At 38.3% G+C, this 18,731-nt stretch overlaps 1 protein-coding gene across 12 annotated transcripts in view; it reads right to left on the bottom strand.

Annotated features, from left to right (window-relative positions):
- THOC2 (THO complex subunit 2) overlaps nt 1-11,585 on the bottom strand; it is a 103,427-nt gene extending 91,842 nt beyond the window's left edge. For 10 of the 12 annotated variants that reach the window (XR_004479581.2, XR_007474783.1, XR_004479580.2 and 7 more), the window contains exon 1: nt 11,459-11,585. Coding sequence is in view for 9 of the 12 variants with exons in the window: in XM_033414976.2 (XP_033270867.1) it covers nt 11,459-11,529 (71 nt within the window). In the remaining 3 variants the exon portion in view is untranslated. The remainder of the gene's footprint in view (nt 1-11,458) is intronic. The other 2 variants (XM_033414979.2, XM_033414978.2) reach the window with 1 other exon arrangement.
- Nucleotides 11,586-18,731: the final 7,146 nt, after the last annotated feature.

Raw genomic sequence — 18,731 nt, forward strand, 5'->3', positions numbered from 1 at the left:
TCTATAGCCAAGCTGATTGGTAAAGGCCTTCCCCTGTACTAAAGCAGTCCATAAAGACTGGGATAAGAGTGTTTTTTCAAATGCAAGGATACCAACACAAATTACAAAGAACATAAAGAAACAGGTAAAATGGCCCAATACAAGAAACAAAATTAGTCTCCAGAAACTGATCCTAAAGAATTGGAGTCATATGAATTATCTGACAAAGAATTTAAAATAACCATCATAAAAATGCTCAATGAGCTCAGGAAAATGATGCATGAACAAAATGAGAATTTTAACAAAAGGACAGAAAATTTTAAAAGAACCAAATTTTGGAGCTAAAGAATGTAACAACTAAACTGAAAAAGTCACTAGAGAGCATTATGGATAATTCAAGAGCATTATGGATAGTCATATACAAAAGAATGAAATTGGACACTTCTTACATCATATACAAAAATCAACTCAAAATAGATCAAATACATAAAAATAAGACCTGAAACTGTAAAACTCCTAGAAAAAAACACAGGGGGAAAGCCTCATGACATTGGTCTTGGCAATGATTTCTTGGATATGACACCAAAAGCACAATGAAAGCAAAAACAGACAAGTGGGACATCAAACTAAAACTTGTGTGCGCAGCAAAGAAACAATGAACAGAATGAAAAGGCAGGGGACTACCCTGGTGGGCCAGTGGTTAAGACTCCATGCTTCCACTGCAGGGGGCATGGGTTCCAACCCTGGTCAAGGAACTAGGACCCTGCGTGCCACACGGTGCGGCCAAAAAAAAAAAAAAATGAAAAGGCAACCTACGAAATGGAAAAAAAAAATGTTTGCAAACCAGCCATGTATCTGATAAGGGGCTAATATCCAAAATATTTAAGAAACGTCTACATCTCAATAGCAAGAAAAAAAATCTGATTTAAAAATGAGCAAAGAATTTGAATAGACATTTTTCCAAAGAAGACATACCAATGGCCAATAGGTGTATTAAAAGATGCTCAACATCACTTATCATCAGAGAAATGCAAATCAAAACCACAATAAGGCATCACCTCACACTTGTAAGGGTGGTCATTATTAAAAAACCCCAAACAAACAAACAAAAAAAACCAGAAATGACATCTGATAAAGGACTATTATCCAAAATATACGAATAACACTTAAAACTCAACAATAAGAAAACAAACAACCCAATTTAAACATGAGCAAAGACCTTAACTGACACCTCATCAAAGAGGATATACAGATGGCAAATAAGCATATGAAAAGATGTTCCACATCATATATCATCAGGGACATGGAAATTTAAACAATGAGATACCACTACACACCCATCAGAATGGCCAAAATCTGGAACACTGCCAACGACAGATGCTGGTGAGGATGTGGTGCAACGTAACTCTCAATCATCACTGGTGGGAATGAAAAATGGTACAGCCACACTGGAACACAGTTTGGTGGTTTCTTACAAAATTAAACATACTCTTACCTTACAATCCAGCAATCCCACTCTCCTTGATATTTACCCAAAGGAGGTGAAAACTTATGTCCACACAAAAACCTGCACATGGATTTACAGCAGCTTTATTCATGACTGCCAAAACTTGGAAGAAACCAGGATATACTTCAGTAGGTGAATGGATACATAAATTGGTACACTGACCCCATAGAATATTATTCAGCACTAAACAGAAATGAGCTATCAAGACATGAAAAGACATGGAGAAACCTTAAATGAACACTAATAAGTCAAAGAAGCCTATCTGAAAAAACTACATAGTATATGTTTCCAACTAAATGTCATTCTGGAAAAGGCAAAACTATGGAGACAGTAAAAAGTTCAATGGTTGCCAGGGGTTAGGAGGAAGGATGAATAGGCAGAGCATAGAGGATTTTTAGGGCAGTAAAAATACTCTGATACTATAATGATGGATACACATCATTACACCTTTGTCCAAATGCATAGAATGTACAACACCAAGAGTGAACACAGAGGTAAACTTTGAATTTGGGGCAATTATGATGTATCAATGTAGGTTCATCAGTTGTAACAAATGTAACACTCTGGTGGGGGATGTTGATAATGGGGAGGCTGTGCATGTGCGGGGGTAGGGGGTAAGGGAAATTTCTGTAACCTCCTCTCAATTTTTCTGTGAACCTTAAAACACCTGTTTAAAAAAATTAATTCTTTAAAAACCAACAGAAAATAAGTGTTAGGGAGGATATGAAGAAACTGGAAACCCTGTGCACTGTTGGTGGGAATGTAAAATGGTAAACAGTACGGAAGTTCCTCAAAAAATTAAAAATAGAACTATCATACAATCTAGCAATCCCACTTCCAGGTATTTACTCATAAGAGTTGAAAAGAGGATATCAAAGAGGTATTTGCATTCCCATGTTCACTGCAGCATTATTCACAATAGCCAAGAGATAGAAACAACCTAAATGTCCATCAACAGATGAATACATAAAGAAAACATGGTGTATACATACAATGGAACATTACTCAGGCACAAAGAAATCCTGTCATATACAACATGGATGAGCCCTGAAGATAGTATGCTAAGTAAATCAGTCACAGAAGGATAAATATGGCATGATTTTACTTATATGAGGTATCTAAAGTAATCAAGCTCATAGAAGCAAAAAGTAGAATTTCGGTGGTTGCCAGGGGCTAGGGGGAAAGAGAAATGGGAACTTGCTGTTTAATGGGTATAAAACTTCAGTCAAGCAAGATGAAAAAGATCTAAAGATCTGTTGTACTACACTGTGCTCATCGTTAACAATACTGTACTGTACACTTTAAAATGTGTTAAGATTTATCTGATGTTATGTGTTTGTATCTACAATAAAGAAAATGTCCTTAATGAAGTAGTGAAAATTAATTTTAATAAATCCTAGCCCTGAGAACATGCCTTTTTTAAAAATACATATTTTTAATATTCTATGTGACAAATTGGAAAGTATACATAAAACATTTCTGTCACACACCAAAATACCATGGTTGTCTCCAGGAAAATCACCTATACGACTGTTTGAATTCTGAGCTGAACTAGCTGCTTTTTCACAGAACACCATTTTTACTTGAAAGAAATGACAAACTATGGTTATTCGGATTTGGGTCTTTGGCAGGCATTTTCTCAAAAAGGAACCAAGAGAGCCAGTCACTTCAAGAAAAACAACTGAGAGTATTTGTTGCCAATGAGAAAATGTAAGGTTTCAAACAAAAATTAGAATTTTGGAAAACTTTTATCTGGCACCATGGACTTGGCTAGTTCCCAATTCATAAAAACTTTCCCGATAAGTTCAGTGATGATACTAAAGAATGTGGGGGGTTTTTATATTATACAATGTATTGTGTCAATATTTGGAAGTGCTGCATCATTCAGTGAACCAATATTTTCCAAATGACCAATGCATGATGTTGCAAAATAATGCATGGGTAAAAGACAGATTCCAAGTAAAAGAGAGACAATTGGATTTCAATTTAACAAAGTACAAAAAGTACACTGATATGGTTTTGGATTTGGCATTGCAACAAACCATTAACAAACTACCACCTGACAAATTTTGACATGGTATCAAAGAATATCTACAATTATCTGAAAAGGTTACTAAAATTCTCCTCCTTTTGCCAACTATTTATGTGTGAGGCTGAACTTTCTTCATATACGTCAACCACAACAATATATTGCAACCCCTACTTCACAGCACACATAAAAATCAACTCCAGTTAGATAAGACTTAAAAAGGGAGAGCAAAATAATGTTTCCAGAAAATCATAGGATAAGTTCATTAACCTGAAAATGGAGAGAAACTAGTAAACCCAAAAAAGTACTAATCAAAAAGTAAAAGATTGATAAATTTAACTACATTAAAATGAACAACTTCTGCTCATCAAAAGTCACCACCATAAGAGTGGAAGTACAAGCCTAAGAATAACAAAAGATATTTGCCACACATACAATGTAACCCACAAAGGGGACAAATACAGACTACAGAAAGAACTCCCACAAATCAATGAAAGAAGTGCAAACAATCCAACAGAAAAATGGGGAAAAGATATAAAGAGGCATTTCACAAAAAACCAGAAATCCAAATGGCCAATAACACAGAAAAAGACGCCTATGCTACCACAAATGAACGCATATGCAAAACAAACAGACTCACAGATATAGAAAACAAACTGTGGTTACCAAAGGGGAGAGGGACGGGGGGCGAGGGGAGGGGGAGACAATTTAGGAGTATGGGATTAACAGATACAAACTAATATGTATAAAATAGATAAGCAACAATGATATACTGTATAGCACAGGGAATTATAGCCATTACCTCATAATAACCTGTAATGGAGTATCATCTGCAAAAATACTGAATCACTATGCTGTACCCCCAAAACTAATATAATATTGTAAATAAACTACACTTCAATTTTAAAAATTGGGAAAAATGCCTATGAAAATATGAGCCCCAAGAAAATAACATTAGATACATATTATATTGACCAAAAATTTACAGTCTGACAATATTAAATGTTAGCCAGGATGTGAAGGTGAACTCTCATACAGTGCTGGTGGGAGTATATTTTAAAATAGTTTGGCAGTATCTAGCAGAGCTAAAGTTAATCACAATCTAGAACCTAGCCACACATACAATGTATGTATTCTACAGTTCAGTATATATCCCACAAGAACACATGCTGTGTACACTAAGATACCTGTATAAGAATGGTTCTATTGGCACTGTTGGTAACAGCCAAAAGCTCAAAACAACAAAATTGTTCATTGGTAGCCTAAGAGATAAATTGTGGTATAGTTATACAATGGAGTATCTTTTAACTATGAAAATCAAAGAACTGCAAATACTTGCAAAAATATGAATGATTCCTAAAGACATAATGTTGAGCAAAAGCAGCCAGATACAATAGAATACACCCTCTATGATTCCATTTATATGAAATTCAAGAAGAGCAAACTTAAACTTATTTGGGTAGCAAAACTGTAAATAAAAACTAGAGAAAGCCATAAATGTCAGTTACCACAGGGGAGATAAAGAGGGTGCAATCAGGAAGGGGGATTATGTTGACTAGAGCTGGATATGAGTTACATGGGTGTGCATCTTACAGTGATTCTTTAAGCTCTACATTTAGATTTTATGTACTTTTCTGTATTTTTTTAATTTCACATTTCAGAAAAAGAAATATTCTTATTACAAGCTGTACAAAGCTCTAACGAAAAAGAAGAGAACCAATGAATGCGCATGTTTCTCACTCTTTTATGTCTAGCAATGCTCTTTCCATAGTCAATAAAACAAGTAACTTTAAGACTTACAGAATATGCTTATATATCACATCTAAGGTGAAATATGATGCCACATGACAATCATCCACAGAGAGATTATCGACTTTGCAGATTATGCATGCCCTTGCAGTTCACCTCTCTGTGTCTTGATTATTTCAATACTTCATCAGAATGAGCAGGGTACGGTTCAATAAACTTTTCCCAGTCAACAATTCATTTGTAGGTCTCACAAAATTATTTTCAAAACCAAAGAACAAAAATACCTTGCCACTGAAGAACAATTACTAAATTAAATCTGCATAGTTTGAAAATCTCATTTAGTTATTAGTTTTTAACCAATTCCTATTAAAAGAACAAAAAAAAACTTTTCAGAGAGCACCTTAGAAATGGTTAAATAAGCTGATTTAAGTTTGACCCCAAGTACTTTCAACTACTTCTGAGAACCAGATAGGCCTTCCAATGTGTTAAGACAGTGGGTAAGCTTTTAATTTCTCAAAATAAGTTAAACCTACCACAAACTTACCTCAGATAAAAAAAAATCAATCTTCATTACATTAGGCAATACAAAAATATCTGCTTCAAGACTATCATCAGAGAATATAACCTAAAAATGTCTGATACTTAGCTTTTTTGTTAAGAGTAAATATATAAGAAGGTGCATCAAGGCTGCTTCAATATTTGCTATAAAGTACTGAAACAATTCCCCCTTGTGGTTCTCACTGTCCCCAGAGGTTCGTTTCCCTTTAGAATGTAGTAGCAGGAAATACTGCATCTTTGACAGAAGAATGCAAGGGAAATCAAGTAACTCATCTTTCCCTTCGTACCCAGGCTACTAAAAAGCAAGGTCAAATATTCCTTCTTACAATGAATGTGTTTGCTTATTCACATTTTCAATAGCTTCATTTTCTATTTGTTTTAATAAGCTTAATGCAAATGTCTTTTGTTATAATCCTTCCAGTGGGGAGGGGGGAATGTCAGTGTTCCAAATCCCACTTAATCTAATGGTACAGTCATTGTTACATAATTTTTAAAAATCATTGAAATGTAATTTCATCTTGTCAGTCACAAGGCCACAAACATATTCATTAAAGGATGCAGATGATAATGTCATCATGAACTATTAATAAGCATCTCAAAGATTTGCTCAAATTGTGTAAGGAATCACTGATGGGTTATTATGATAAGGCAACTTACTTGTATAACAGATACTTTTATTTCCCTAGTATAAAACACTTCTGCCTTAGTTGTTGGAGGAAACTAAAAACAATCACTAAGAATTTTCCCCCAATCAGTAGATTTGTCCCAGCTCTTCCCCTAAGTAATTCACTAACAGAAGTATCCTTAAGTATCCTAAGTATCTTTAAGTATCCTTAAAGAAACAATTGTTTCTGAATGTTGGGTGTCTTACTACAGCTCTCATACAGTTTTAGTTCTCTACCCTAAATTTTAAAGGGAGGAAAACAAAACTACCTCCAACAGTTGCCCATTTTAATGTGGTTTTAAAAATAATCAAATATTCTGCCTCGGTACAAATTCAAATGATTATTTTAGTCCTTTAATAACCTCCAAATAATTGAGTTTACCATTTTTTCCACTTTTATAACAGTTTGGTGCTACTGTGGAGATGCTCAGGCCCCTGAGAACAAAGAATATACTTTCTGTCAAATTCCTGTGAATCTTAAACTGAATAAAATGTCTTAAGTTCTTCCAAGAACTTAATGTTATTTTGCAAATACTCTTTAACATGAGTATTTGGCTTTCCGTCTTACTTGGTCCTATTTTCCAGTAAAAAAAAACACAACACAACCTGCACTACTTGATTATGTTCAACATCTCAAAGTTGGCTCTACATATAAAAAATTGATGTCAATCTGTGCTTCAATTAATTTTTAAAAACAAAACAACAGAAAAGGCTGCATTTTGTTAAGCAAGTGCTACCTCTATTATAATTGATAGAAGAGAGACATAACCCACAAAAATGAATATTGGGACATGTAGTTTTATATTGAAAGATGCATTTAAGAAAATGAAAATATGCACTTATGAGGAGGAAAGGGAACAGGAAATCTTAAAAAAGACAACAGAAGTTCCTGCTCACAAGTACATTAATAGCACTCACACTACCTTAACTAAAGAATAATTTAATTTTTCTAGCAAACAAAGAAAGCAGTAGCCTGGAAAAATGTTCTGATACTGCTATAACATTTTCTGAAGAATGAATTTCTCTTACCAGGGAAATAAGACCAAGACTTATGAACACAGGTCAAATGAGAAAACAAATGCCAAATGAAAAGTAAGACATAAAAAAATGGTTTCAGATAAAGCTTCAGCTGAACTTAGAGCACCTTTTGAAGAAAAAAAAAGACTTAAATACTAACACTGAAGTTTCTTAGAATTATTATTTGCTATAAACTCCCTCCTCCAACTTCCCTCCAAAAAATTCAGGACAGACAACATTTAATGAACATCCAAATGTACTTCCATAAGTTCTGGAATATGTCATCTAGTAGCAGAAGAAGAAAAAGAATGGCACCAAAACATTTGGCGATTAAATTTTAAAACTTTATTTTAACTACCAGTAATTAATAAGGTAACACCCAACAAAAATTTCTAATTGATGTATAATTTTTTTAAAAGAAAGAATTAAGTTCTTTAAACAGACAAATAGATGATATTCAACAAATACAAGTATTTCAAAATTAAACTAAGTATTGACATGAGGCTAACATCTTCAGATTAAGAGCTTGGAATATAAATCCTCCATTAAGGTTGCTTGTGACACAAAGAAATGCTGAGCTCACTGTGTTAATCATGCCTACTAAAAACAAAATTCTCTCCTGGATCTACCAGTACATGCAAGTTTATTAGCTTAATCATGGCAAACCCTATGCTAATATGAAATCATCAAGAAACTAGAGCTCTAATTCCAAAATTAAAGTGATTAAATCCATATCTTGCATATGTCGCAGAATTTCAAAGAGTTTGTATTAAGATGTGAAACTCTGAAGAGCAGATCTAAGTGTTACTGGAAAGGACAATTATGTTTTGGTAGTCCTCCTCTGTCCTTTTGCTATCTCTTGGAAAAGATCATTTTAAGAATTCTGTAATTTACCATGAAAAACATAATCAGTATCTCTGGAAACAACAGATTAGCTAAGTATGTGATGGACCATTCAGATAGGCAAAATACAGTTTTTCTTTTCTCCCTAGTTACTTAACAAAATTTATTCTTCAAAGCCAAGACTTTCCATCTTAATAGACAGTTGCTTTTCATGAGGCACAATTAAGAATTTGCCCTCTCAAAGTTATAAAATATCCCATACATTGCATATGTTCACTATGCTGCTGAAGTTGACTACAACTCCCAGAATACAGACTTACACTGCTGAGACAGACAAGAAATGAACTAATACCTCATGAAACATATCATGCAGTTTTTTAAAAAGGTAACTTTCAGTCAAGTTAAAGCTCATCTGCTAATTTATCTCATTAAAAAGGAAAAATCCACCCAAGATATAATTTTAAATACTGGTCATACCTTAAAAGCCAAATATATAAATGGATTCATTAATAATTTGGTGGCACATTTTTTTTAACATTTCCAGCTGCTGGTTTATATTTTAAGAAGCTGTTTTTCAGACAAAAGAAAATATTTTTTGTAATATATTTATAATACCATTTTTTCTAATAAAATGAAAATACTAACTCTATCTTTAGCAAGATACAAAAATTCCAAAGTTAGACTATATGCAACAAAGTTTTCAAAGAGGGAAAAGAGGTCCAGTAAATGAAGACTAAGCACTGGATGGTGATTTGTTTGACTATTTCATACAACTAACAACTATTTACACTATTTCATTATTGTCACACAACTCTCTTCATGTAACAGAACAGAGTTATAAAACTGACTAAACTGATCTGGATCTACTATAGTTCAAACTACATTCCACAAGCCATGCACTAACTACATAAACGTTAAGTCCTAATAGCAGTTTTGAAGCAGCTCTTCAAACACAGAAATTATGATGGGTAGCATGGATCATGTAAATATACATAAAGTGAATCCAAAATTCCATTTTGACTAGGTATTTCGACTTCCTACATGACTTTTTCTCCAACCACTGCCAGTCAGAAGCCAAGCAGAATTTCCTACCCTGAATACCACTCATTCTAAGGTGGGAGTCATAGTAAAACTGTCAAAAGCAGTTAGCTAGAAGGAGGAAGCTGAGCAATCTACAGATGACAGTCCCTAAATAACTGTTGGCTTTAAAAGTAAACAAAACAACAATGAGCTGATTTATCCGTTTTGGGGGGTTATCCTAATCGAATATAGATGAAAATGATGGTTTGGTTTGGTAACTTCCCATCCTGCCTTCCTTGCACACAAGAGACTTAATAGCTATTTGTTAACTAGCAAGTACAAGGATTTGGAAAATGTTCCTAACAGTTAAAAATGAATGCTTATCAAACAGACTTCTCTGGCAGTTAACAAAATAAGCTCTCTAAGCATATGCTAGAAAGGCTATGGGGGGTGGGGGAAGGACGGGGACGGGAGGGTTGAACCAAAAGAAAACGTGAGACAGTCCCCACTCTTCAAGGGTCTCTCAATTCGTTAGAGTACAAAAGTATACATGAAAGAGTCAGAGACTAATTAATTGCTAACCTGAGTGGTACAGACTTTAAGTGCAAGAGCTGTCCAAAGAAGTTTAAATATCTAAAGATTGGAATAATAATATTACTTTTAATAGCTATCACTTGAGTACTTACTATAAGGCAAGTGCTTTACAGGCGTTATTTAGTCTTCACAACAATGCTTTGAGTACTTATTATTCCCAATTTACTCAAGGGGAAACGGTCAAAGTGGTTAAGGAACTTACCCAAGGTCACTCGGCTAGTTAAGTGGCTAAAACTGCCGCTTACCCAGGCAATCCAAGTCTAGCGCTCACACTAAGACTTCATAAGGCAGCGCGAGCGCGGCAGCGGGGTGGGGAGGGCCATATAGGCCGGCGCTATTACACGCGCAAGATCGGCCGACACATTCCCCACGTTTCGTTCCAAGTAACGAAGTTTCAAAGATCCGTATCTCGCGCCAGCAACCGTAAACTGACTACGGGGATCGGCGCGCAACCACGGCAAAAACGGCTAACAGGAGTTAATCTAAGACGGGGCTGAGCTTTAATTAATAAAGCGATTCAGAGGAAAAAAATTGCAGTAAGTTATTTGTTTTAAAATCTGGGGTTTGTTCCGCCGCTTAAGAGAATTTTCCCCCCGAGACAGGGAGAGCTGAAATTCGGGGCAAGGAAACCGCGGTTATAGCAAATTACTGTTTTCTGTATTACTGAAAGGAAAAAAACAAACAAACCCAAGTTTTGGGTCTACAGGAAACGCGTTATTCTAGGTACACGAGAACCTTGGAGAGTTGCCAAAATTAGTTGCAGTCCCAGGACAAAATGGGGTTTAGGAACATTTAATGACGAAAGTTGATTCCAACCCGAAACGGCTCTAAGGTGAAAAGACGGAGCAAAGAAATGCCGGTAGGTCTTCGGGGAAAGCGGCAATCCTTGCTACACTTCGCCCACGGGCAGCGGCGCCGCGCGAGGCCGGGACAGTCCGAGAGACAGCTCCCGGAGAGGACGAGAGGTGCCAAGCGGGGTTCTTCCCGAAGCCCCGGGCTTCGCGGCGGCGGGCGGAGAGGAGGGGAGGGAGTCCGGGACGGTTCGGACTTCGGGCAGAGGAGGCGCCGGGCTCCAAACTGCGGAGTCGAACGGGTGCAGAGTAAAGAAATGGGACAGACTGAAACTCCGAACCCTCCCGGCGCGGCCCCGTGAAGAGAAAGGAGCCAAGTGAGCTCAAGCGATGAGGGGGACAAAAAGAGACGGAACGAAAGCGCAGGGACCCGTAGGGACAAAACGAGAGTTCCGCTAAGAGGCTAAAAAAGACAAGCTCCGGCGGGCAGCGGGGCTTTCTGGGAAGCCGGGGAAAGCAGGAGGTCGGCGGCGACTACCAGCACCTCTCATCCCCGAGTTCGAAACTCCTAGACAACCATCCACACCCGCCACCCGGATGGGGGAGGGGACACCTCTTCCCCACCACCACCTCCTCACAAATATGAGAGCAAGGCTGACGCCCGAGCCCAGCCCGGCCGTGCGCCCGCCTCCAGCCCGGACACTCACAATTCGCCTCTCCCTGATTTCTCCCAGTTCTTTATCCACTCTACGGGAACCAAGACAGTCGCGGCCGCCATCTTCCCCTCACTAGTAGCAGAAACCCGGATGTGTAGCACGCGAGCGAGGGGTCAAAGGGGAGCACCGCCCACGAGGAATGCCGGGAGTCGCGAGTTCGGTTTTCGATTTCCCGCCCCACTTTCCACCCCACCCTGCGGAAGGCCGAGGCCCTGTTGCCAACCAGGTGGCTGGGACCCGTGGGTCCCATCGCAGAGTGACTACGCTGGCCGGGCCCTCTGCAAACCTTGCCCCCCCTTCCCTTTAGAACAGGAAAAATGCCATCCCCAGGCCAACTCGTAGCCTTTATCTTCTTCCGTAGCATCTACTCCAGACCGCTAATTCAAAATTGTGTTTTTTAAAGCACCTAATATGTGCTAGACACTGGGGACAGAGAAATAATAAGCCATGATGCCTACCCTCAACGAGCTCAGTCCGTGGGGAAGACAAACATATAAACAGATCAATTACAATACACCCCGCTGAGATCAAAGAAATTGGGGAAGAGGCAGCCGATTACTGTGTGCCAGGCATTCTGCTAATCCGAAGGATACAATCTTACGAGAAAGATAAATCGGCCCTGGGAAACGCTTGCAACCATCAGGGCTGACAGCTACTGTGTCTGCGGCTGTCATTGTAACCTTAGGCAAAACTAGGGGGCGCAAGTATGAAGAGAAACGAGTTGTTTACACTACATAGTCTGAAAGTATCTCCCGACGAGATAACTTCGTATTTCAAAGGGCGAAATAGAAACTTTACGGTCGGAAAACATGGCCGACACCCTCCTAACTCTGATGAATATAAGCATCCTTATGTATTAAACAAATAGGCGTCATATGCCTCCTGATGAGGTGCTAAGAAAAACACTAACCAATTTTGTAGTATTCATCATGCCAAAATTCGCATAACCTGAATTTAATCACGAGGGAACATCAGACAAGCCCATATTAAGGGACAGTCTACAAAATTACTGGCTTGCACTCTTCAAAATCATCAAGGTCACTAAAGACAAAGAGAGATTGAGGAACTCTTCCAGATTAATGAAAACAACAGAACAACTGATCCCCAGCCAGAAAAAAAAAAATTTTTTTTATTTTGCTGAAAAGGGCATTCTTGGGACAGTTGACCAAATTTGAATATCTGTAGATTAAGTAATAATATTGTATCAATGTTAATTTCTTGAGTTTAATACTCGTTTTGTGGTTATGTGAAAGTCCTTATTTAAGAAAATATGAAGTATTTAGAGATAATGGTGAACCATGTTGCAACTTTAAAATATTTCAGAAAAAAACGATAGGATGATGAGGCAAATGTAAAATATTAACATTTTAGGAATCTGGGTGAAGGACTGACAGATTCTCTGTTCTATTTGTGCAACTTTTCAAAATAAAGAGGTTTTAAAAATACATGTTTGGCTGAAAATTTAGAAAATACAGACAAATGAAATGAAGAAATCCTACCACACATATATTAATGTATGAACTTTAGAACTAATATCTAAATTTGGCAAGTTTTACCAAATGGACCAGGTTTATTTGCATTGAAAAACTGTTCAGGGGATAGGCTGTATTTAGAATCAGTTGGGGGAAATGCTACATTGTTTATGATTGTTTTTCATCAGCTATATCTAGTCTAATGTCCTGTCTGATTCTGAAATTCTAAAGCCACCCATTAGAAAATATACACCGTTCAGTTTCAGTGACATCTCAAAAAAAATCTTTTGCCACTTCAAGGAGGTTCAGAGATATGAGTTCCCTCTGATCTTTTCATTTTTCTTATTACGAAATATTTTTAAAGTGAACAGAATGGTATAGCGAATCTTCATTGTACCATCATCCTCCCTAAAGAGTTTGAAATCATTGTTACAGGATGGCCTCTGTGATACAAGAAGAACTATCCTGATGCTTATGTATACTTCACTGTATAATCTACAGCAGTGAGCACTATCCACATTTGGGATCAGATAATTCTTTGCAGAAGGCAGGGGGAATCCAGTGCACTGTAGGATGTTTAGCAACATCCCTGGCCTGGACCCACTAGATGTCGGTAGCACCTCCCACACCAGTTGTTACAACAGTATCTCCAGACATTGCTAAATGTCTCCTGGAGTGTAAAATAGCCCCCTGTTGAGAGCTAGTGAGCTATAATATTCTGCTGTATTGTGGCTTACCTTGCCACTGTATCACAGTGATTTCTTCTTCCAAACACTGAACTGTGTGCAGTATGCATGCTACTCAGTATGCCACAAATGTGGTATGACCTGACTGCAGTGATGCCCTTTGAGGCCTTGCTCTTCCCCTCTCCCAGAGCCTGCAGAACTATTTTTACATGGTATGATAACTCCTTTAGGAATTGCTGACAGCTAATTGCTTTTTGCTCCATAAGATTGCAAAGCTATCATATCTTTCGCATCCTTGTTGGCTTGCCTTTTCTTTGCTATCAGCATCTGGTATTGTCTCAGCAGCTGGGGGTACTGTTCCCTGATGATTTCACTGGCTCACAGGTACCAAAGGACTAGGCAGGGACTGAGGTCTGTGGTGAAGGCTAGGGATTGGGTAGTTTCAATATTGACAGCCTGATGCATGGAGTGATTGGTTGATTCTAGGTAATTGTAAGGTCAAGCAATCTTTTTATTATCTCAGTGACAACAGATAATGGGACCAAGAAGGAAGCACATAATAGCAAAACGAGACAAAATAAATAAAATAAATAATGAATGCGAAAGCCGTACATTTTGTGGGACTGTCCCGTGAACGCTGAGTATTGGTAATGGGTTTTTATTAACCAAAGACTTAGTTATGTTAAATATACATATTAAATTTCTACGATAACCACTACAAATATATAAGGATATTATATATCTTCCAAACTATCTGAGGGGGAAAAAAATTGAAAGAGAAAGAGGAAAAAAATCAATCCCAAAAAGGCAAGAAAGGTAGGGAAATTTTTTGGAAAAGTGGAACAGAGAGAATAGAGGAAGAAGTTTAAACCTACCAATTTAAATTTAAATATATCAAAAATTGCATAAAATGTAAATGAACTAAATGCTCCAGTTAAAAGTAAAGATTATCAGTCTGGGTTTAAAGAAGGCTAGCTATTTTTAAGAGACACCTCTAAAACACAGGGACACAGAAAGTTTGAAAGTAAAAACAATGGGGAAAATACACCAGGCAAATACTAAGATCAACAAAAATTAAGCTGTTATAGCTAGATTAATATCAGGCAAACTAGACTTTACGGGAGGAAAAAATTACCAAATTTAAAGACGGTTACCATATATTGATAAAAATTTCAATTCACCAAGAAAATGTAACCATTCTAATCTTGAATGTAATCAACCACTTTGAAATATATGAAGCATATAACAGAACTACAAAGAGAAATAGACAAATCCACTACCACAGTGAGTCTTTAATTCATCTCTCCTAGATATTGATAGATGAAACAGACAAAAAAGAATCTGTAAAGATGTAGAAAATTTGAACATCAAATGAACAAGTTTGATCTAGTAGATATACATAGAACGCTGTACCTAGCAACTGGAAAATAAATATCCTTTATAATAACACATGAATGGGGCACCATGTACAGATTGCACACTGATCAAAAGCACCTAGCCAGAGGGACAAGTGGGGATCAAAAATTTATCCCATGCTCCACTTGCCAGACCACATGCTCAGGTGTGCTGCTGTATCTACCTGGAAGAAAGGGCACAGTTTCCTAATTCACATAAAGGCAATGTGTCATCGAGTGGTGGTCCAGCACACGGAACATTTATGAAAGTTAAACATATACTAGATTTAAAAAAGCAAATGACAACAAATTTTAAATAATTCGTCTCATATAGTTCACATTTACTGACCACAATGCAATTAAATTGGAAATCAATAACAAAAAGATAAAGAAAACCCCTATGTTTGAAAATGTAAAAACATACTTTGAAGTAAATCACAGGTCAAGGAAAAAAGTCATACTAAAAATTAGAAAATATTTAGAACAGAGCAATAATGAAAATATTACATATCAAAACTAATGAAAAAATGATGCATTGCAGCTAAAGTGGTATTTAGAAAGAAATTTATGCTCTTCAACCTTTGTATTATTAAAGAAACAAGACTGGAAATTAAAAAGCTAAGCATCTAATTTAAGAAGTTCCAAAAAACAATACAGAATAAATGAAAGAAAGCAGAAATAATGACATTTTTAAATAGAAAATATTAATCAAAAGAAACTATCCAAAAGAAAATCAATAGAACCCAAAATTGTTTGGTTGAAAAGTCTAATAAGACTGACAAACCTCTGGCAAGAACTGATTATAAATAAAAGAGAGAGAGGTACATATAAACAAATATTAGGGATTGTATCAGTTGGGCTCAGGAGACAGATGACATACTCATAGGGGATAATTAAAGAGAGTTTAATGAAGGAACCATGCACAGGAGTGTGGGCAGGATTAAGGAAAACCAAAAATGGATGGTGAAGCACCTCAGGGCCAGCGATACTGAGAGACATTAGCAGCCCTAAGCCTGAGGAGGCAAGCGGAGGGAGTGGTTCCCAAAAACTAAGGAAATAAGGAAAAATGAAATAATAAGGAAAGGAACATTCAACAGGAACTGTGGCCTTCTGTAGAAGAATAACTGCCAACTCACATCCCAGCAGGGAGGAGGCTGGGGAATAAATGCCCTGACCTTTCTCTCCTTTTACCATTTTATCGCCTGCTGATACCTCCCATTGGCTGATGACTACTGCAAGCCATAATTCAAGGGAGCCTGGAAAATGCATTTAGTATGGGTCAGGGGACAGAGCAGGATGGAGAAGGATAGAAAGTGGATTTTGAAAGGGAAAATAGAATTTCTAGCACTGACCATTTCTTTTGCCCCTCCACACCACTCTTGCCCTTTGTCCAGATGAAAAACCCATGCCCTCAAAAGAAATGTACAAAGCCCCATCAGCTGCTGTATCAGTGCAGGGTGATGTCGATTCATTCATACTCCTACATGAAATCTAATATATTAGCCACCACCAGTGCTTTGCATATAAAGTAGAAGAGAAAACATAGCTGCTGTAGCCCCTGCTTCTGTGGCTGGAAGCGAGCTCTAAGTTGATAATCATAGCCTCCTTTTTCTGCCACCCACTCCATGTTTCCCTTGCCCTCTGTCAGCATCTCAGTAGGACAGGATACATTACCTGGTGGAGTGACCTAAACCTTCATCTCCACAGGATCTGAATTCTTATAATCTTAGCTTGACTGAGTTACCAGTTTTCATTGGCCAAGGGAGTGATACGAGGCACTCCAGTGAAGCCCCTAGGTTCTAGACATAGTCATCCTTGCCTCCGTTGTGTAGCAGTGACCTAATTTGCCTTTGGTAATCAGGATAGACCACCCTGGTCTATAAAGTGACCCCCTGTCTGCCTGTTAGTTCAAAAACACGAGGAACACAAAATGGCCAGAGAGCAGTATCAACTTCTAAAACATAGGAATCCTGGTGGAAGTAATTCTCCCTTGGGCATTAGAACCTCTTAACCCACTGAGTCCAAGATGTAGGGATGGGAAGCAAATATTTCTCCAGTGAGAGGGGTCATTCCCACCTCTACCTCTTGAATCCTGGACCCATACCTTCTGGCTACAAGGGAGATGATGTGATACATTGGCCACTGGTTTGAAGCATATACTAGGTTCTATAGGACACTACCCCAAACTTGCAAGCTGTGGTGCCATAACTGAGCCTTCAGCAGGAAATTTCATCACTCTATCAAGCCAGTGGTTTCTGGGTGATGGGACACGTGATAAGACCAATGAATTCCATAGAGATGAGCCTATCGCCACACTTCCTTTATGCTGAACTGAGTTCCTTTGTTGGAAGCAACTTAGGTGGGATACTATGGTGACGAATCAGGCATCCTGTGAGTCCGCATGGTGGTGCTGGCAGAAGCACTGCAAGCATGAAAAGTAAATCCATATTCAGAATATGCCTCTATTCCTGTGAAGACACTGGCTTTTTCCTCAGTGATGGAAGGGGTTCAGTGTAACCAATCTGCCAACAGATGACTATGTGGTCCTCCTGGGGAATGGTGCCAGGTTGGTGCCTCAGTGTTTGGTCTGCTGATAAGCAGGTTGCCAATTCAAAGTGGTGTTAGACACATCAGCATTGGTGAGGGAAGACCCTCTACATATCCCCCATCCCAGCTGCCATGGCCATTTTGTACATGGGCCAACTAAGCCAGCACTAGGGCAGCTGAAGGAAGAGGCTAACATCAACAGAAAAGTTCATCTTATCCACCAACCTCTTTACTAGGCCTACCTATCACAAATTTCGATCCTTTTCTTTCCACACGCTTCACCATCCAGCCAATTCGTTAGCCTCTGCCCTTGAATCAATCCGCACCAGTTTATTAGGGCATTTCTCTCTCCACCAAATAGACAATCAGATGTAGTACTTGGGAGGATTTTCCTTTACCTCTGTTTTTAGGGGCCATCTCTGAGTAGTGCTGTCAGACAACTGTGTCCCACCTCTGCCAGGTGCCAGCCTACCATGGAGACCCATGTATAAACCCTTGGGCCTACATTTTCTTGTTCTGCTAAATGATCATAGAGAACTCTCCTTGAGGCCGTATGTGAGGGCTGATGGAGAGGCAACTATGCAGTAGGAGCAAACACCATGAGCGTCTGAGCCACTTCCTCATTCACTTTACTTTTACCTGCTAGGATCTGATTTCATACACAATTTCCATTTAACAGTGGAATGCTGCTGCACATGACTATGTGATGATTGAGTGAATTAGAAAACACACAGTTCATAATGGGCAGTTCAAGTCACATAGTCTCTTGGTGTCCTATGGTCAGGAATTCAATGACTACCAGGGCCTAGTAGCAATCTAGACATTACCTTTCAAATGGAGAATAATTGTCAAGTAGGGAAAGCATGGCCTTACTTAGACACCCTAAGGGTCTATGCTGTGCTGCTTCTAGAACAGAGAGCTTCCAGAACATCTCTGCCACAAACTCCTCCAAAACCGTTGGGTCTGCAGAGTCCTAAGGCCCAGGTAACAGGACAGCATGCACTGAAACCTGGATCTGCTGCAGTAGCTTTTCTTGCTTCAGATCCCACTCGAAATTGGCAGCCTTACAGGTTGCTCAGTAAATGGGTCAGAGCAGCATGCCCAAATATGGTATACGTTGCCTCTGAAGTCCAAAGGGGTCCACCAAGTATTGGTTTCCTTCTTT

The sequence above is a fragment of the Orcinus orca genome, chromosome X (assembly GCF_937001465.1).
Source record: "Orcinus orca chromosome X, mOrcOrc1.1, whole genome shotgun sequence".
In the NCBI taxonomy this organism is placed as follows: domain Eukaryota; kingdom Metazoa; phylum Chordata; class Mammalia; order Artiodactyla; family Delphinidae; genus Orcinus; species Orcinus orca.